This window comes from Capricornis sumatraensis, chromosome 3 (assembly GCF_032405125.1).
Source record: "Capricornis sumatraensis isolate serow.1 chromosome 3, serow.2, whole genome shotgun sequence".
Taxonomy (NCBI): domain Eukaryota; kingdom Metazoa; phylum Chordata; class Mammalia; order Artiodactyla; family Bovidae; genus Capricornis; species Capricornis sumatraensis.
In genome coordinates this window covers 2,956,982-2,976,229 of record NC_091071.1, presented here as the reverse complement: position 1 = coordinate 2,976,229, position 19,248 = coordinate 2,956,982, and the positions used below count along the sequence as shown (strand labels likewise).

General features: G+C 56.0%; 1 protein-coding gene across 1 annotated transcript in view; it reads right to left on the bottom strand.

Annotated features, from left to right (window-relative positions):
• The window catches only part of FOXK1 (forkhead box K1), a 46,345-nt gene that overhangs the window by 3,385 nt on the left and 23,712 nt on the right, over positions 1-19,248 (bottom strand). Inside the window, exons 2-4 of the mRNA XM_068968843.1 lie at positions 11,260-11,445; positions 647-803; positions 108-254 (exon numbers count right to left, since the gene is read on the bottom strand). Coding sequence (XP_068824944.1) covers positions 108-254; positions 647-803; positions 11,260-11,445 — 490 coding nt within the window. The remainder of the gene's footprint in view (positions 1-107; positions 255-646; positions 804-11,259; positions 11,446-19,248) is intronic.

Below are 19,248 nucleotides of genomic sequence, written 5' to 3'. Positions count from 1 at the left end.
CACTGAGCCTGGGGACATCTTCCCGTCTGTGGGCTCCGGGAGGGTGGCGTGGACTCTGGGGGCAGGGTGGGGGCCACAGTGTACAGGGGATCGGGAAAGGGGCACACCTGCCAGCCCTTGTCGGCCGTGCGGTAGTAAGGGTAATGCTTGGTGATGTGCGCGTAGATTCCGCTCAGAGTCAGCTGCCGGTCCTGCGCGGACGAGATGGCCTGCACGATGAGCTGAGCGTACGAGTAGGGCGGCTTCGACTCGTCCTGGGGGCGCAGACGAGGGGGTGAGCCGGAGGGACGCGTTTGCAATCCAGCCACCCCCCCTCCAGAGGGGACACAGGTTCTCAGGGTGTCTAAGAACATCACCCCCACCTCCTCCTGGGGGTTTAGACTGGGAGGAGCCAATTCTGCCTCATGGGGGAAAGTCAGGTTTGATTCTGAAATTTCTCACCTCCTCTGCAAACTGATTTAAGGACAGCTGTCTGATGGGAATGAACTAAGCTAAGCTGGGAGGCGAGGCGCCTGACGCCCTCCCGGAGACCGTAAGGAGGCTCTGGAGCCGACCCGGCCCCGTGGACGGGACAAGGGGGGCTCGGGGAGGAGGGCAGGGACACCTGCACCCGCCGGGCACCAGCCAGCGCGCCCAGGGCTGAGACCTTGGGGCTGTCCCCTCCGGACGTGTCGGCCTGCTGCTCAGAGGCGGCCCTCGCGGCGAACTCTGCGGCCAGCTGCAGGTCGGAGGTCACGTTCTGGACGGAGCGGTAGCTGGAGGAGCCGGCCCCTCGGGGGCTGGCTGGGCAGGAGTTGGGGACACTGCGGAGAGAAAGGACACGTCCTGAGGTCTGACTCCGGACCGAGGCGGCCGCTGTAGGCCCTAGGGGACGTCCGCGCTGCACCGAGGGGGCGCGGTGCGCTCATTCGGCCACACGGGGGCGCCCGAGGGGAGGCCGCACAGAGACACGTGCTCGGCCCGTTCCCCCACCCGGCGCCGCCGGCCCGGGCTGGCGCTCCTCTCGGTTGGAAACTGCGCACCTGTCCGGGGGCGGGAAGCGGCGGGGCTCCCCCTCCGCACCGCAGAGCTTTCGGCGCAAGCGGCCCGCCCCGCCCCGCCCAGGGCTCCAACCAACAGGCGTGGCCCGGTTCCTGCCGCTAACAATTTGGCTGCGCTTGTCAAGCCGTGTGGAAATTTTGGTTTTGAAAATTAAAAGTATTCAGAGAAAACCGTCATAAACTCTAAAAGTGGGTCACAAATCCAGGTATGAGGTGCCCCGAGCTGGGGGCTGACCAGAGCTCGGAGGTCATCGTCTCCTTCCACGCGTCCCCAGCCCCGCTGCGTCCACCTCCCACCTGCAGGGGGGCCTCCCAGGCCCACTCCCCACAGCCCCCGAGGGCGTCTCCCTTCACTGTCCAAGGGACAAGACGCCCGCAACTCCCCCGTAAGTCAAGTTCATATGGAAGCCCTCCGTGCCAGTTTCCTGGACACATACGCACAGCCTCCTCTCTGGCTGGGCTGCTGTCTCCGGCTTCCCTGCCCGGCTCCTCCAAGCTGGGGAGCCGTCTGTGGCTCGTAGGAGGGGCTCAAGAGATAGTTACTGATCTCAGGGAGGGATGAAGGAAAAAGCAAAACGCTGTGTCTGAGAAAAAGGGGGCGGTTGATGTTAATGACGAATTCCCCTACTGTCACCCCCTGTGGGGTCGGGAATCCCAGCAACCCAGGTGGCAATTTTCAGGAATCATTCCCCTCTCAATTTGACTCTGCAGATACAGGGACAGGTTAAGTCGTGCGAGTATAGACACTTTAACCAACAATAATAAACCAGCTGCTGAGAAGTCGGAAGCAGTAATAAAAGCAGCTCTTTCTGAATTTCATTTTGAACCAAACATACAAAACCCAAGCTTTTGAAGTAATGTGGGAGGGGAGGGAAAGTGTTTCACTGGTAACATGGTCACACACTCAGCATCAGGTTCCCAATGTGCCCATCGGGGAACCAAACACCGGAGCACGAGAGGATTCAACTCGGCCGGGGGTGGGGGAGGGCTTCCTGGAGACTCTCTCCTGGAGATGCTGCAGGGCTTGCCACTGCAGAGGCGCCGGGGCACTGTCTCCAGTCCCAGAGGGGTTCAGCGCCGCTCTGGACAACACCTGGTCCACGCTCTGACCACAGAGGCGAGAAGCGTGCCCCAGAAACACACCAGCCCCCAGCAGACAGATCAGGTGATGTCCAGCTCGGTGGGCGTGCAGGGCTCCTCTGGGAAAACCTCGCTGGCATCTGACCTACGTGACCCACGTGGCATCCTGACCAGTGCAGATGGCAGACAGGACTCTGGGCTTGGGCACTGGGGTCCACTGCCTGTCCCAAGTCCATCCTTTGTAGAACATCTCAGAAGGTTTACATCTAACCCTCCAAAGGCAAAGCCCAGAGAAAAGGCTGTCACTCCTCACAGAACAGTTTCCAGTGGAAACTGAACAGGCAGCAAGCTCCCCAGCGGGAGGGGAGGCTGGTTTCCACAGCGGGGGAGGCTGGTGCTGACAGAGCCTCCCCAGGGAAGCTTCCTTGGGCAAAGAGCACCACTGATGCCCAGAGGGCCTGGGGGGCTTGGCCTGGAGAGCGTGTGTCCACGCGCGTGGCGGCCCCAGCCTCAATAAACCTCATTCAGCTGTCCCCGAGGGCTGGCCTGGGCCCAGAGGGCTGTGCCTGGTACCCGGCCGCCCTGGGGTCACACGTCCGGGCTGGGGGGGGTGGGGTGGGGCAGAGCTGGAGGGAGGCGAGCAGGACACCTCTGGGCGGAGAATGTGCGATTCAGAGATGACTGGAGAGACTGACCGAGTTTCCTGGTCCAGGTCAAATCCCCCGACCATCAACAAAGCAGGGAAGAGCCACAGAATAAGCACACAGGGCATCCCTAGAGGCCCCTGCTGTGACGCCAGGCTTGAGCAAAGAGCTGCCTGCTCTAGGGGCAACCAGTCCCAGGAGCTCAGGCTGAACAGTGTGAATGGCACACGGCCACTTGGGGGGGCAGTAACCGACCCTTGTGACATTGATCTCACTGTGCGGACAGGTGAGGAGGAAAAGCCAAGTCCTTTATCCCACAGGCAGGCAGTCCAATGATCTGAGACAGAGAAACCAGAGTGAGGAGGTGCCCAGGAGCATGAGGACCGGTGGGCGTGGCCAGCCTGCGGAAGCCTCTGCTTTCTTCAGTTCAGTCACTCAGTCCTGTCCGACTCTGCGACCCCACGAACTGCAGCACGCCAGGCTTCCCTGTCTATCACCAACTCCTGGAGCTTGTTCAAACTCATATCCATGAAGTCAGTGATGCCATCCAACCATCTCATCCTGTCGTCCCCTTCTCCTTCCGCCTTCAATCTTTCCCAGCATCAGGGTCTTTTCCAATGAGTCAGCTCTTTGCATCAGGTGGCCAAAGTATTGGAGTTTCAGCTTTAGCATCAGTCCTTCCAATGAATATTCAAGAATGATTTCCTTTAGGATTGACTGGCTGGATCTCCTTGCAGTCCAAGGGACTCTCAAGAGTCTTCTCCAACACCACAGTCCAAAAGCACCAATTCTTCGGCGCTCAGCCTTCTTCACAGTCCAACTCTCACATCCATACATGACCACAGGAAAAACCACAGCTTTGACTAGACGGACCTTTGTTGGTCAAGTAATGTCTCTGCTTTTTCATATGCTGTCTAGGTTGGTCATAACTTTCCTTCCAAGGAGCAAGAGTCTTTTAATTTCATGGCTGCAGTCACCATCTGCAGTGATTTTGGAGCCCGAGAAAATAAAAGTCTGCCACTGTTTCCCCATCTATTTGCCATGAAGTGATGGGACCGGATGCCATGATCTTTGTGTTTTGGATGTTGAGTTTTAAGCCAGCTTTTTCACTCTCCTCTTTCATCAAGAGGCTCTTCAGTTCCTCTTCACTTTCTGCCATAAGGATGGTGTCATCTGCATATCTAAGATTACTGATATTTCTCCCGACAATCTTGATTCCAGCTTGTGCTTCATCCAGCCCAGCATTTCACATGCTGTACCCTGCATATAAATTAAGGCAGCAAGGTGACAATATACAGCCTTGATGTACTTCTTTCCCGATTTGGAACCAGTCCATTGTTGCATGTCCAGTTCTAACTGTTGCTTCTTGACCTGCATACAGGTTTCCCAAGAGGCAGGTCAGGTGGTCTGGTATTCCCATCTCTTGAAGAATTTTCCACAGTTTGTTGTGATCCACAGAGTCAAAGGCTTTGGCATAGTCAGTAAAGCAGATGTTTTTCTGGAACTCTCTTGCTTTTTCTGTGAGCCAATGGATGATAGCAATTTGATCTCTGGTTCCTCTGCCTTTTCGAAAACCAGCTTGTACATCTGGAATTTCTCAGTTCACGTACTGTTGAGGCCTGGCTTGGAGAATTTTGAGCATTACTTTGCTAGTGTGTGAGATGAGCGCAATTGTGCGGTTTGAGCATTCTTTGGCATTGCTTTTCTTTGGGATTGGAATGAAAACTGACCTTTTCCAGTCACGTGACTGCTGCTGAGTTTTCCAAATTTGCTGGCATATTGAGTGCAGCACTTTCTCAGCATCATCTTTTAGGATTTGAAATAGTTCAATTGGAATTCCATCGCCTCCACTAGCTTTCTTTGTAATGATGGTTCCTAAGGCCCACTTGACTTCACATTCCAGGATTTCTGGCTCTAGGTGAGTGAGCACACCATCGTGGTTATCTGGGTCATTGAGATCTTTTTAGTATAGTTTTGTGTGTTCTTGCCACCTCTTCTTAATATCTTCTGCTTCTGTTAGGTGCATAGGTCCTTTATTGTTTGCATGAAATGTTCCCTTGGTAGCTCTCATTTTCTTGAAAAGATCTCTAGTCTTTCCCATTCTACTATTTTCCTCTATTTCTTTGCATTGATCACTTAGGAAGGCTTTATCTCTCTTTGGAACTCTGCATTCAGATGGGTATATCTTTCCTTTTCTCCTTCGCCTTCCACTTCTCTTTTCTCATCTATTTGCAAGACTTCCTCAGACAACCATTTTGCCTTTTTGCCTTTCTTCTTCTTGGGGATGGTCTTGATCACCACCTCCTGTACAATGTCACAAACCTCCGTCCATAGTTCTTCAGGCACTCCGTCTATCAGACCTAATCCCTTGAAGCCATTTGTCACTTTCACTGTATAATCATAAGGGATTTGATTTAGGTCATACCTGAATGGTCTAGTGGTTTTCCCTACGTTCTTCAATTTAAGTCTGAACTTGGCAATAAGGAGTTCATGATCTGAGCCACAGTCAGCTCCTGGTCTTGTTTTTGCTGACTGTATAGCGCTTCTCCATCTCTGGCTGCAAAGAATATAATCAACCTGATTTCGGTACTGACCATCTGGTGATGTCCATGTGTAGAGTCTTCTCTTGTGTTGTTGGAAGAGGGTGTTTGCTACGACCAGTGGGTTCTCTTGGCACAACTCTGTTAGCCTTTGACCTGCTTCATTTTGTACTCCAAGGCCAGATTTGCCTGTTACTCCAGGCATCTCTTGACTTCCTACTTTGGCATTCCAGTCCCCTATGATGAAAGGGGTTATTTCCAGAAGGTCTTGTAGGTCTCTGTTTTTTTTGGTGTTAGTTCTAGACGGTCTTGTAGGTCTTCATAGAACCGTCAGCTTCAGCTTCTTCTGCATTAGTGGTTGGGTTTCTTTCTTAGGTGCACTTATTATTTTGATAAGAATAAAAAGCATGAACGCAATTAGTATGCCTCTTCCTGTGGGTGCCTGCTGAGCGTGCAGCCCAGACACCCAATGGTTTTGCTGGAAAGAACGACCTCCGAGGAGGAGCCTCGGTTTCCTCATCTGCAAAGAGCCGAATGCCAGGGGAGCATCGAGCCGGGTCCTGCGGGGTGAAGGGTGTACTGGGCGCCCCGCCCTCCTCGCAGGCCCAGCAGGAACAGCAGAGCCAGCTCTTTTTTAATCACTGTTCTTAAAATGCTGTGGCTCACGATCCTAATGAGAGTATTGTAAACAGAATAATCAGAGCTCAGGGTTTGATGGCCTCAGCATGAGCCGTTCATAGACGTTTCAGAGGTGACGGGCTTCCCTGATGGCTCAGCTGGTAAAGAATCTGCCTGCAATGCAGGAGACCTGGGTTCAATCCCTGGGTTGGGAAGATCCCCTGGAGAAGGGAAAGGCTACCCACTTCAGTATTCTGGCCTGCAGAAGTTGATGGACTGTATGGTCCATGGGGTTGCAAAGAACTGGACACGACTAAGTGACTTTCATTCACTCACTCACTCAGAGAGGCGACTTCAAACCAGACCAGCTGCTGAGCTGTCCACAAGACTAAGAAGCTAGCAGTAGCTGCGTGGCTCTCGTGGGGGAACTGGTAAACCAAGGCCACGTCAAAACAGTCTACCTTGTAGCCACGAGTGATGCGGTGACAAGGAAAGCGGCTGAGACAGAGGGACAGGAGGAAAAACGGGCTGCAGGGCCCTCTGGGCTCCACAGCGCCCTTCTGGAGCGGGGTCACAAGTACTGACAGCCATCAGACGAGCTCTCTACTCATTCACATGTAGAGGCCCCTGTAGACGTCTCTCCAGGAGTGTCACTGAAGGGATTTCACTTTCTGAAACATCTCTATTTTGTGTAGTGCGCACACAGTATTTCTGTAATCTAGGGGGAAAACAAAGAACAGGCAAAGAGAATTCACGGAAGCCAGTTTCTCAGCACTCTCTTAACCAGGTCTGTGCCCCCGAAGAGAAACTCTGTGCTGTGAAACCTTGGGAAGTGACTGCAGAAGAGGGAGGTGGTGTCTGAAATGCATGTCGTCTCAGAAGATCGGAGAGCTGGCCTGAGCTCAGACCTCCCAGCATCTCTCTCTCCAAGCAGGCAGGGGGCAGATCTGGGAGGGGAGGGGGCCCCAGGCCTCCCTCTGCTCCTCCCCCTCGCTCTGCCTGCTTCCTGAACCACAGCTGTCATCTGGAAAGGAAGGGCCCTCAGCAGCAGGATGCCAGGCGGGCGTTGCCCTGAAGGCACACCCAGGAACACACAAGGCAGGATCTTCAGGGCCCCAGGGTCCCCCTGGAGACCGGACTACAGCACAAGCCTAGCCCACTTCCTTTCAACAATTTACAGCCAAAAGGCCCCCTGGCCCCAACTCCTGAAGAGGCAGGAAGAGAACCATAAGGAACACGGAAGGCCACATCTTTCTGTGTCGATGAACCAACTTTTATATCCCCAGTTTCCAGATGAGAAAAGGAACCTCGTGGGTGCAGGTTTGTGTGTGTGGGGTGCGGTGAGGGCCACAGGTGCACAGGCAGCCTCCTCTCCCGGTCATCGGGAGAACCGAGGAAAAGCAGAGTAAATCACTCTCAGGTAGGATCCAAAGTCTGCCAGAAACACAACAGCCGTCCTCACGCCCCATCTGAACTCAGAAGACACACAACTTTGCAGAGTGAGGACTGACTCTTCTGCCACAGTGAAGCTGGAATGGACTGCTAGGTCACGGTGACAGTGGTTTAGGAACCGAGGCCAGTGGCTTAATGTTTATTTTATACAGGGTTCCACTAACCTTGGACGAATTCCACAAAGCAGGTTACTTTTGGTTTTGTGATCTCTATACTAGAAAAATCAAGAAAGGCCTTTCTCAAGAAATAGCTTCTGAAGTCTTTGCTTAGACGTTCAGTCGTGTCTGACTCTTTGCGACCCCATGGACTGCAGCCCACCAAGCTCTTCTGGCCTTGGGATTCCCCAGGCAAGAATACTGGAGTGGGTTGCCATTTTCTCCCCCAGGGGATCTTCCCGACCCAGGGGTTGAACCCAGGTCTCCCCTATTGTAGGCGGATTCTTTACTGTCTGAGCCACCAGTCGACTGCTGTCTGTGCTGCCCCCTTTCTCGGGTTGAATTCCAGCAGTTTTCTTTAAACTGCAGCTCTAAGGATTAGTCTCTTTTTGTAACACTCAGAAAATGATTAACCAGTCGGTTCTTTCTCAAAGACACCAGTTCAGTCCAAAACGGGGAAAGAAAAAAAAAAAAGTCAACAAAACGCTGCTTAAGATAGCAGAACTTGTTTCAAAGAGAGTTCATTCATTTTCTGGGTGGAGTACTTCAGGGCAGGAAAAAAACCGCACACACCCGCCCCCGCCCCCGCCCCCGCTCAGCCAGCAGGGAAGGGGGCGGGGCGGCGGGGCAGCCCCGACGGGTCCAGCCGCCCCCTAGTCCTGGAAAGGACCCGCCCCAAACCCGCTCCGGAGAGGGCCGGCCCAGACCGAGCTCTCCGAGCCCCAGCTAGCCAATCGACCCGGCTGCGGGCGCAGACGCGGCAGACGAGGACGGCGGGGCGCGCGCCCTACGGGGACCCCCGCGACCCGGGCCGCAGCCTACCTCCCCGGCGATCCGCGGGGACCTGGGGCGCAGGGAGGGGCTGGGAAAGAGGGGGCAGCTGTTTGTAAACACGCCGGCCCCGCCCTGCTCCTGCGCCGGGGCGGGAGCAGGGAGATCCGGGCGGCAAAACCTCAAGGGCCCCTGAGGTTTCCAGCGTGCAGTCGACTCCGCGGCGCGGAGACAAGCGGATGTCAACAGAAATCCTTCCCTGTGACACTTAGATACCAAGAGGGCGGGAGCCCGTCTCAAAGCTACCGCCTTCCCGCAAAGATGCTCCACCCCGTGCGCTCACCGGAGACCCCGTGCGGCCCGCCCCAGCCCCTCTCCAAGCCCCGCCCCTCCTCGCAGCCCCGCCCCCGCCCCGCAGCCCCCTCCGAGCCCCGCCCCCACCCCCGGGCCAGGCCCGGTTCCGCTCCGGGAACCCCTTCTACCCTAACCCTGGCCCGGATCCAGAGCCGCCGCCTCCCCCAGGCACACAGGCCTCCACACTCGCGAGGTCGCTACTCCAGCTCGACCTGCTGACCGTTGCTTTTATTCAAAATGTTACTGGGAATTATATTTATTCTATGAAGCTCTCTGGGCACAGACCAAAACACTTTCTGCTCATAAAAGCCATCGATGTGGCTGGAATCTCAGCTGATTCACAGTCCCGTGCCAGTCTGAGCTGGTTTCGGCGGACGTGCAAGGGCCTTAGAGGGCCGACGCGCTCGGCCTGGCACAGGCCAGTGGGCTCCCGGCGGCGGCGCGGGGCACGTGCCTGGCCGGCATCCCCGCCCCTGCCCCGAGGTGCTGCGGGGTGAAGGTGTCAGGGCAGGGCTTCCTTACCAGCTCCCCACGCTACGCACGCTGCACAGTGCGCCTGTTTCCAGCGTACAACTCGGGGGCTTTTAGTGTCCGGAGTGGTGTGACCACCATCTCACTCCACAACATGGTCATCACCCCAGAAAGAAGAAACCAGGACACAAACCAGGACACGGAGCCGTCACTCCCTTAAACCTCCGGAGTCCCTGACAACTGCTCTCTACTGTCTTCCTCTAAGGCTGTGCCTATTCTGGACATTGCCTGTCAATGGAACCACCCAGCGCGTGCTCTCCTGCAGACCGGTTCCTTTCCTCTGCATCAGGTTTTCAGGGGTCACCAGGTGCCAGCACTTTGCTCCTTTTCATTCTCCAAGCGGTGGCTGCAACACAATTTCCCTCCACTCAGCGGCTGAGTTGTTTCCATTTTGGAGGTGGCTATGAATATCGCTGCCCTGAACCCCGCCAGAGGAGTTTTCACGGAGACCTCAGGACCCAGTGCGTTGCTGGGCAGTTGAGGTAAACCTTTAATGTTTTGGAGAACTGCCAGACTGTTTCCCAAAGTGGCTGCCTCGTTCTCCGACACATAATTTTTTTATCGATGTATGAATGCAAGAGCATTTTCACAGCATAGCTTCCTCGTGAACTCAAGAGGAGCCCTCATGCTTCAGGCTGTTCTCAGGGTCGATGTCAGAAAGGGCAGGGAGGTGATGTACATTTCGGGTTTCGGAACAGAGCTATTGCTGGAAACCTGAAAAGAGCTTAGGACAGAATCTCGATTGTAAATCCCTAAGGACTAAATAAAACAGCGCAGGTGCAGCTGCTGAGCGGCAGGCCTGGCCACTCACTCACTGCTCCTCCTGTCATCCCGGGCCACTGCGGTGTTAGAGGGTGCACTTCATTGCCAGAGGAGACAAGGTCCAAGGAGGCTGCAGAGACCTGCTCCCCGGTCTCCCATCAACTGGAGATGTGGCCAGAACCAGAAATGGGGTCCCAGACCTGAGTTCAGCGCTGTGACATTTCAAAGGCATGCCTGAGCTCTCTCTGCAAGAGAAACACGCCTGCTCACTGGCCCGGGAGGGAACTGACTCCAGGCAGCTCGATGCAAATGACTCCCAGCTGGTCATGGACACCGAGTTGGAGAACACAGGGCACGTGTGAGGCCAGCGACCATGCCGAGATGAACCGACCTCAGCTTCCAAATGTAAACCTTTAAAGGTGCAAAACCAGGGCCCCGCCCGGGCTGGTCAGCCAGAGAGTGACTGTCACTGATGACACCCGCAGGGTGCCGGGCGCAAGCTCTGCTGGGGGAGAGCGGTCAGAGCATGGCCCCCAGGGTCCCTGAGACCGTTTCAGGGGGAACATGAGCTCAAAACTAGCTTCATGTCGACCCTGAGACACGGCCTGCCTCTCCATCTCCAGGGCCTATCTCGTGTTAAAACTCCTTAACGAAGCAATAAACTGCTTTACAGTTTATTAAATCTTGATCCTCAAATCCATGTCTTCCAACGTGTTTTTACAACAAAAGGGGAAGAAGGCACAGGGCCCGCCGTGTTCCTGGGGGGCAGCTTGCCCCACCCCTCCTCCGCGTCTCTGGTTGTGAGCGTCACCCTCAAGCCTCCCCCCAGGAGTTCTCTTTGTATAGCATGCCAAGGATGAGAACGTTTGAGGACCTGCCTTTCTTCGACACTAGATTAATTTCTGAAACTTTGGAAAGGATTTCTACCAAGTTTGGAAAAACCAAGTCCACCAAATCCTGGTATACAAATCCTCCTTTTCAATAGTTTCACTGTCTGTAAAAAATGGTACCTATGCCTGCTTTCAAAGGCCCTAATGTACAGAATTTCAAACTGGAAAAGTGACTAATCAGGTAGTGATTCACTTTGTAAGATCATTCTCCAGAGACTCGGTTCAAGTTGTCAGGTCCCCTGATCCACTTAAAATAGTTTCAAATTTTCCGCCCATGGCCCATTTTCCAGAAACAGACTCCGCAGTGTATCAAGCACAGAACACCCTCTTTGTATCACTTTCCTCTTCCTCAGCCGCGTTCTGGAGGCCAGCGCCCTGGGCTCGCTGGGCAGCGGCGGCGCGGGGCCAGCCGGGCCGCTCACCTGATGGTGCCGGTCGGGGAGGGGATGGGGCTGACCAGGCTCCGGAGGTCCGGCTCCGGGATGTGGATCTTCAGCGGGGAGATCTGCGGGTAGAGCGGCCGCAGCGGGGACGCGGGGGCCTCCTCCTGGTGGTACAGCGACGTGAACTGGATCTTTATCGCCGTGCTGGGGAAGCGGAAGGTGCACCTGCAAGGAGAGGGCAGCGGGCGTTAGGCCAGCGAGGGGAGCGGCGCCCGGCGCGCCGAGCGCAGGGACTGGCCTTGCCGTGCGCGCCCACGAGCCCAAACCGCGCCCCGATGCGCGTCCTCGGCTCCCGGGACAAGGCCGGGCGGGCACGGACCCCCACCCGGCCCCCACCCCACCCGTGTCCCCGCCCACGTCAGCACCTCGCCGAGCGCTCCCGCCCCGGGGCAGCAGCAGCAACAGCCGCAGGTGCGGGCAGGGGTCTGGCAGGAAGCGCCCTGGACCCGAGGGAACCTCGTGTCCTCTACTGCAGGTGACCGGCCGCCCAGCCCATCACGGACCCGAGTCCCTCTCCGTGTGCGCACAGGAGCCCAGCGCTCTTCGCCCTCTGAGAAGCCCCAGCCTGAAAAGCAGGGCGTTGCCTGTCCAGCACACCCTCTTGATTTCTACACCGCCAAGTTCTCCACAAGCTGCTAGCCATGGAGCAGACACTGGGTCCACACCAAAAAGCGCCTGATATTTGGTCCTGTCAATCAATTCAGCGTCTAAGTAGCAAATCGGGGATATAGCAAGCACCACTTCAGTTGCATTCCCTTTTCTCTCAGTAAAATAGGCTTTCAGAAGGGGGATTTAGGAACCAGTCAGAACAGGCTCTGGGACCCAGCAGGCGGGGACCCCAGCGCCCCCCAGCCAAGAGGGGTGCGTGCGAGCCTCCTGCTGGGAGGGCTCACCTCTCCCTCCATGACTCAGCAGTGCAAGCACCTACGCTCAGAGCCACTGCCCGCATCTCACAGAGGACGTCAGGAGCTCCAACTGGCTCGACTGGCCGGTGCAGATCTTCCAGAGACGCAGAGCAGAGAGGGGCTGCGTGTGGCCGTGAAGGCAGAGCCCCGCCCGCAGCAGGTGGGGGGGCGGTGCCGTGCGGGATTCACGGCTGCCAGGCTCCTATTTCCAAATCTAAAATCGGAACAAGGGGATCTTGATACTGCTCCAACAGACGCTGTCTTCCTGTTTGATTCTGTTCTGACTCAGCACCAGAAGGTCACGGGGGTCTGTAATGGCGACGTCATGCGTGCTCTGCTTAAAGGGCCACCGGGCAGTATAGAAACAGCCTGCCGTTTCCACCTCCTATGAAAGAAGCCTCCTGTCCCCTCTACTTGCCTCAGTCTCCCCACCACCCTGTGAAGATGTGCTCCGTCAGTATTTTGGCTAGAAAGTCGTATCACACATTTGCCTAAGATGCCTTCTGAGGCCCGGGGTCTCCTCAGACCCAGAGGCCGGCCCGCTTCGTAACTCGCAGCCCACGTGCATCCCCATCGAGTCCAAGATGGGCCCAGCGTCCCCCAGCCTGGGAGCAGGTGGAGGACAGGTGAGCGCCACCTGTGAGCGAAGGGCCGCGATGAACAGCGGGGGAGTCTGTGCCCGCGGACACACACACCCCCCTCTGCCACCAGTGCCACGGAGGAAGGCAGTAACTGTGACAGACGGTTAGTTCCTATGGCCCTTAACTGCTGCAAATTAACGAAACAAGTTACGCGCTCCTCTCTGCCAGAGGAGGGCGGAGTTCTGACTTCCTGCGCTGTGAAGTCCTCGTGCTAACATGGGATCAGACCACAACCTTGAGGTCATCTTACAGCTACAATTGTCAAGACAACTAGAGAGGGGATGTGGCTTCTGGCCTCAGGCAGAGGTCATAAGACGGTGGGGGAAATCTTAGAAACGGGGTTTGGGGTTCAGATGAGATGATGCACATGATCCCTGAGGGACAAGCTCGGGAGGAGGAGCGGCGAGGTGCCGGGGGGCACTGTCAGGCCCCCTTCTCTCCGCTTCCCAGCCTGACTTCTGCTCTGTGCCCACCTGCCCTAACGCCTCTGGGGCCCTGCGTGCTCAGGGCAGGAGCGATTCCCTCCTGGGAGCTTTCCAGTCCAAACCCAAGGTGCCGGATAGACGGTACACGAACACGGCTTGGGGCTTCAGTGAAACAAAATAGGCTATTGACAGGTCAGGGACGTGGGCACACGGTCAGCAGCAAAATCGACTGCCGTCGATAACTGATACTAGCAGGACCGTTTCTCACCGGAACAGCGATTTCCCAATTAGGCTTTAACCATAAACATTTTCACAGTATTTACTGCAACAGCTATTTCAGAAGCTTCTCGTGACTCACTCTTCCAAAAATTATCCCGAGGCTGCCAATCCGCTACTCAGGAGGAGGAAGGGGGGGAAGAGGAGATACCGGGGAGCTCCTTGATTAAATAGATGCCTCCCAGGGTGCCCGCAGAGCTGGCCCTTTCTGGTTTAGGGCTCTGGCTGGAGTTTTAATGAGTGCGTTCTGCAGTTAAGGCTATTCTCCTGAAGGTGCCCCCATGCAGTCTGAACCCAGGTGCAATCTGCCTGTGCTGGTGGGGCCCTGGCTGAATGTGGGGGTGCGTGCTGAAACCACCACCCACCAGCCCAGGGATGGTTCCCAGCAAGCATCCACCCACCGCGCGGGGTGGTCCCTTGAGAGCTCGCCTCAGAATTCTTGCCCTAATTTGCAGAGATGACAGCAGTCTGGGGGCTGCTGGGGGTGGAGGAGGTGTACATTTGGGGGCGCCTCCCCCAGAAAAACAGGGACCAAGTACTGTGGTGGTGGGGGGGGGTGGGGACTGAAGAAAAGGTGTTCTAGGATCAGGAGAGGAGGACCCCTGGCATCACCCAGGCCACAAATCCCAGGGGCTGCTGAGAGGGGAGACAGAGACAGCTAGTCCCCTGGACACGCATCTCTCTTGCTTCAACAACAAACTCGGTTCAGCTGGATACATGGCTGCTGGACTAAGGATGATGTTTCTCTGCATCTTGTGCACCCGTGAGACTGTGCTGGTCAGTGAGATGTGGATGGTTTGTGCCCTCAGGAGAAAGAGAGCGTCTTCTCCACTTCTCCCCTTCCTAATGGCCAGAATGTGGGTGTGATGGCAGGAGCTGGAGCGGCCACAGTGGGCCGTAAAGTGGACACTGGGCAACAGAGCAGCAGGACAGAGCCTGGAGCTTCCATGTTGGGTCACATCATGGGGCTGCCAAGTGCAAAAGAAACCCGTCTCACCCCTGTCATTCTGACCTCTGTCACAAAAACCAAACCTACATCCTGACTGTAAACAGCTATCAAGGCTGTATATTGTCACCCTGCTTATTTACCTTATATGCAGAGGACATCATGAGAAATGCTGGACTGGATGAAGCATAAGTTGGCATCAACACTGCAGGGAGAAATATCAATAACCTCAGATGTGCAGAAGACACCACCCTTATGGCAGAAAGCACAGAGGAACTAAAGAGCCTCTTGATGAAAGTGAAAGAGGAAAGTGAAAAAGCTGGCTTAAAACTCAACATTCAAAATACAAAGATCATGGCATCCGGTCCCATCACTTCATGGCAAATAGATGGGGAAACAATGACAGACGTTTATTTTCTTGGGCTCCAAAATCACTGCAGATAGTGACTGCAGCCATGAAATTAAAAGACACTCGCTCCTTAAGGAAAAAAGCTATGACCAACCTAGATAGCATTAAGCAGAGACATTACTGACAAAAGTCTGTCTAGTCAAAGCTATGGTTTTTCCAGTAGTCATGTATGGATGTGAGAGTTGGACCATAAAGAAAGCTGAACACTGAAGAACTGATGCTTTTGAACTGTGGTGTTGGGGAAGACTCTTGAGAATAACTTGGACTGCAAGGAAATCAAACCAGTCAATCTTAAAGGAAATCAGTCCTGAATATTCCCTGGAAGGACTGATGCTGAAGCTGAAACTCCAATACTTTGGCTACCTGATGCAAAGAACTAACTCACTGGAAAAGACCCTGATGCTGGGAAAGATTGAAGGCAAGAGAAGAAGGGGATGCCAGAGGATGAGATGGTTGGATGGCATCACCGACTCGATGGACATGAGTTTGAGCAGGCTCCAAGAGTTGGTGATGGACGAAGCCTGGCGTGCTGCAGCCCACGGGGTCGCCAAGAGTTGGACACGACTGAGCAACTGAACTGGATGAGCTCCCTGTGAGGGACAGCTGAGTGCACCAGGGTACACACTCTCGGAAGAATATCATTTAGCCGTTTAAAAGGATGCCTTCCAGAACTGCGTGTCCCTGGGAAAATCTCTTAAAGCATCCGATCCGTTCTCCTCGTCAGGAAAACTGGGGTATTCTCGGAGTGTACGCTGTTGAGTCTCGTGAGCATTAAATGAAATACTCCAGACAAAGCAGTTGGAAGTTCACACGGTGCCGAACAAGTAACGCACACACTCAGTCACTTCAGTCATGTCTGGCTCTTTGCGACCCCCTGGACAGTAGCCCACCAGGCTCTTCAGATTCTCCAGGCAAGAACACTGGAGAGGGTTGCCATCCTCCTCCAGGGGATTCTCCTGACCCAGGGATTGAACCCGCGGCTCCTGAGTCTCCAGCAGGATTCTTTACCACCGGTGCCAACTGGGAGCCCTAAGAAGTAACAGTCGCTCGTTAAAACCGGCCCGTGGAGGACGCTTAAAAATGCTGATGACACTCTAAGAAAGGAAAACAGCAGAGACCCAGTGGTCCAGCATCCTGGCAAAAGGCACAGGATTTGAAATCAGACAGACTTGGTTTGAGAACGGGCTGTTGGGATGAAGTGGGGGGACCTGGGGTATGTGGTTGAACCTAACACCTCTCCCTGGTAAACCAGGGACAAAGTGCCAAGCCTGGGTGCAGGAGCCCCGGGGCGGGCGAGGCTGGCACCGCAAGTGGCTGATGACACAGGCTCTGGTCCGTCACGGCGGACAAGGACTAGGAGGAGGGGTGAGAACAGCCCTGGCGAGAGGGTGGCCTTGCAGAGGCCTGGAGTCTTTCAAAACGTTTTCTGAATGTTGTAACTGTGTCCTTAAAGAAATGAAAGACTCGAGATGGAAAAAAGCCGTTACACATTCGATGACCAGTCTGTTCAAATTTTGTAAATAACCACAACCCAGGCGTGGGAAGATGGTTGGGCCTCTCCTTTCAGAAGGGAGGGCTGGGGCAGCTGACAGCCAGCAGCGCCTTTTGCCTACCCTCACCGGGGTGTTCCAGGCGCAGGCCAGTGGGTGGCTTGCCCAAGGTGGGCCCTGGGCCACAAGCAACCCCCATCTACAGAGGTCTGGAGCTGGACCCCCAGAGGCAGTAGAAGCTCTGAGTTCTGTAAGAATAACCAAAGAAAAACACGACAGTTCAGGAAATGGTTTTGAAAAACCTTTTATATATACAATCCCCAAATCAAAAGAGTCTGACAATCCTAATGGTCTTTAACTTAAAATATCTACTTCCTATTAAAAACATAATACATTTTGCTAAAACATCTTAAAAACCAACACAGAGCTGGGCCTAGGAGGCTGGAGACAGCAGAGGCTGGATCTCCGCTCTGTGCTGGGCAGCGGTGTGGACCAGGGACCGTGAGCACGGGACAGCCAGCCAGCACAGCGAGCAGGCGGATCTGAGCAGGGTTGGGGAGGGCCCCCCTCCAGAGGCCAGGCTGCCTGTGGCCTGGACCTCGGGCTCAGAGCATCCCAGCAGAGCAGGGCCAGCAGCTGCTGGGAGGACCCCAGGCCATCTTCCCCGGGACATTCTTACCCCTCGGTGGGGAAGCGTCAGGTTTAAAACAAGCAAACGACAAGAAAATGACTCCTAAGCTGAGCTCCCAAGCTTTACAGTTTGGAACATCAGACAGGGCAGGAAGTCCAATGTATCAGAAAAAGCAACTACCTTCCGGATCTGCCTGGAAAACATCAAAGGTGATCCAGTCAGGTGAATGGGGGAGCTACAGAGGTCAGAATTACCACTCTGAAGGTCCTGGCTTCCTGAAGGTCATTGCCCAATGAATGGGTGCTGCAGCGGGGCAGTCAAGTATGGACCACAGGCTGGGCCTCTGGTGGGGGAGCCTCAGGTGGGGGACCCGCCGAGCCCACCGGTGCCGGGCTGCTGCCAGCTCAGGGCCCAACTGTGTCCCAGCGGATGCACAGTCTCCAGACTCCTGTCCCCAGGGCCAGCCCTGCACAGAGCCCACCTTGGGCACCCCTGCTCCTCCCTGCAGGGCTTCCCAGGCCTTAGGCTCCCTCGGAGGGGGTCACCTCAGTGGCTGCCTGTCCCTCCATGCTGCACACACGTGTGGTGCACGCCACAGGAGCAGACCATGTATCACCAGGCAACGCGTGTGTGTGCACGCCGCAGAAGCTGTAACGCGTGTGTACACGCCGCGGGAGCTGTAACGCGCGTGTGCACGCCGCAGGAGCTGTAACGTGTGTGTGCACGCCGCAGGAGCGGACCACACGTCACGGGGAGATGTGTGTGTGCATGCCGCAGGAGCTGTAACGTGTGTGTGCACGCCACAGGAGCTGTAACGTGTGTGTGCATGCCGCAGGAGCAGACCACACATCACGGGGAGATGTGTGTGTGCACACCACAGGAGCTGTAACGCGTGTGTGCACGCCGCAGGAGCTGTAACATGTGTGTGCACGCCGCAGGAGCTGTAATGCGTGTGTGCACGCCATAGGAGCTGTAACGTGGGTATGCACGCTGCGGGAGCTGTAACGTGTGTGTGCACACTGCAGGAGCTGTAACGCGGGTATGCACGCTGCAGGAGCTGTAACGTGTGTGTGCACACCGCAGGAGCTGTAACACGTGTGTGCATGCCGCAGGAGCAGACCGCGCCTCACGGGGAGACGCGTGTGTGCACGCTGCAGGAGCTGTAACGCGTGTGTGCACGCTGCAGGAGCAGACCGCGCCTCACGGGGTAACCAAGCCTACCAGGATGTAAAGGTCAGGCCTGAGGCCGAAGGACCCTGATCCCTTCTGCAGGGACGCGGCAGCCCGGAGGTCACGGCTGAAGCCCAGCATCCAAGCCCCAGCGCAAGGGTCAGACTTCCCTGACCCTGGGTGAACCATGCCAGGAGACGGACCACACGCCTGCTCTGTGTGCACAGAGTCGCAGGGCAGAGAGCCAGGGGACAGCCGGAGGCCCTCCCTGCCACAGGAGGTGGGGGGGCCCCGTGTCACTGCTCAGACCTGCACCCATGGTTTTTACGGAGAGAGGCTCGACTGAGAACAGGAGTGAGGATGGGCTGAGATACCCCACGTGCAGAGCCCAGCGGGCCGGGCCGCCCCCGGCTCCAGCGCCACTGCAGAGGGGGCTGGGGGACTGCCGGGCTCTGTGCAGAGACCGCCGCCTGCCCACTGCGACATGCGCCTGGTCTGCAGTCAGGAGCCAAGGTCACCCCTGTTACACACAGCTCCCCTCTCCCTCCCTCCCGAGGACGGGGTGTCTAAGCATAAAGACGAAGACCCAGGAAAGTGCCAAGTGCACAAAACAAGAACGAGCCTGCAACGAGTAACAGCTGCATCGACACTCGGACTCCACCCAGGGAGCGGCAGTAACCCCCGCCTTGGGGGGAGCAGGCCGCCCCCTCCCGAGGAAAGATGCTGATTTGACATCACGAGTTTGGGGCTGGCCAGGCCTTCTTCCCTGCTGGCTCAGCTGGTAAAGAGTCTGCCTGCCATGCAGGAGACCCCAGTTCAATTCCTGGGTCGGGAAGCTCCCCTGCAGAAGGGGCAGGCTACCCACTCCAGGATTCTCGTCTGGAGAATCCCTATGGCCAGGGGAGTCTGGCGGGCTGCGGCCCGTGGAGTCGCAAAGAGTCGGACACGACTGACCGACTAGCACTCGCAGCTCAGGGAGGCCGCTGTCAGCTGCTGGGGCGGAACACGTGAGGCGGTCCGCAGCTCTGAGATCAGACCTCAGTCAACGTGAGATGCAAGAACACGACGATACGAG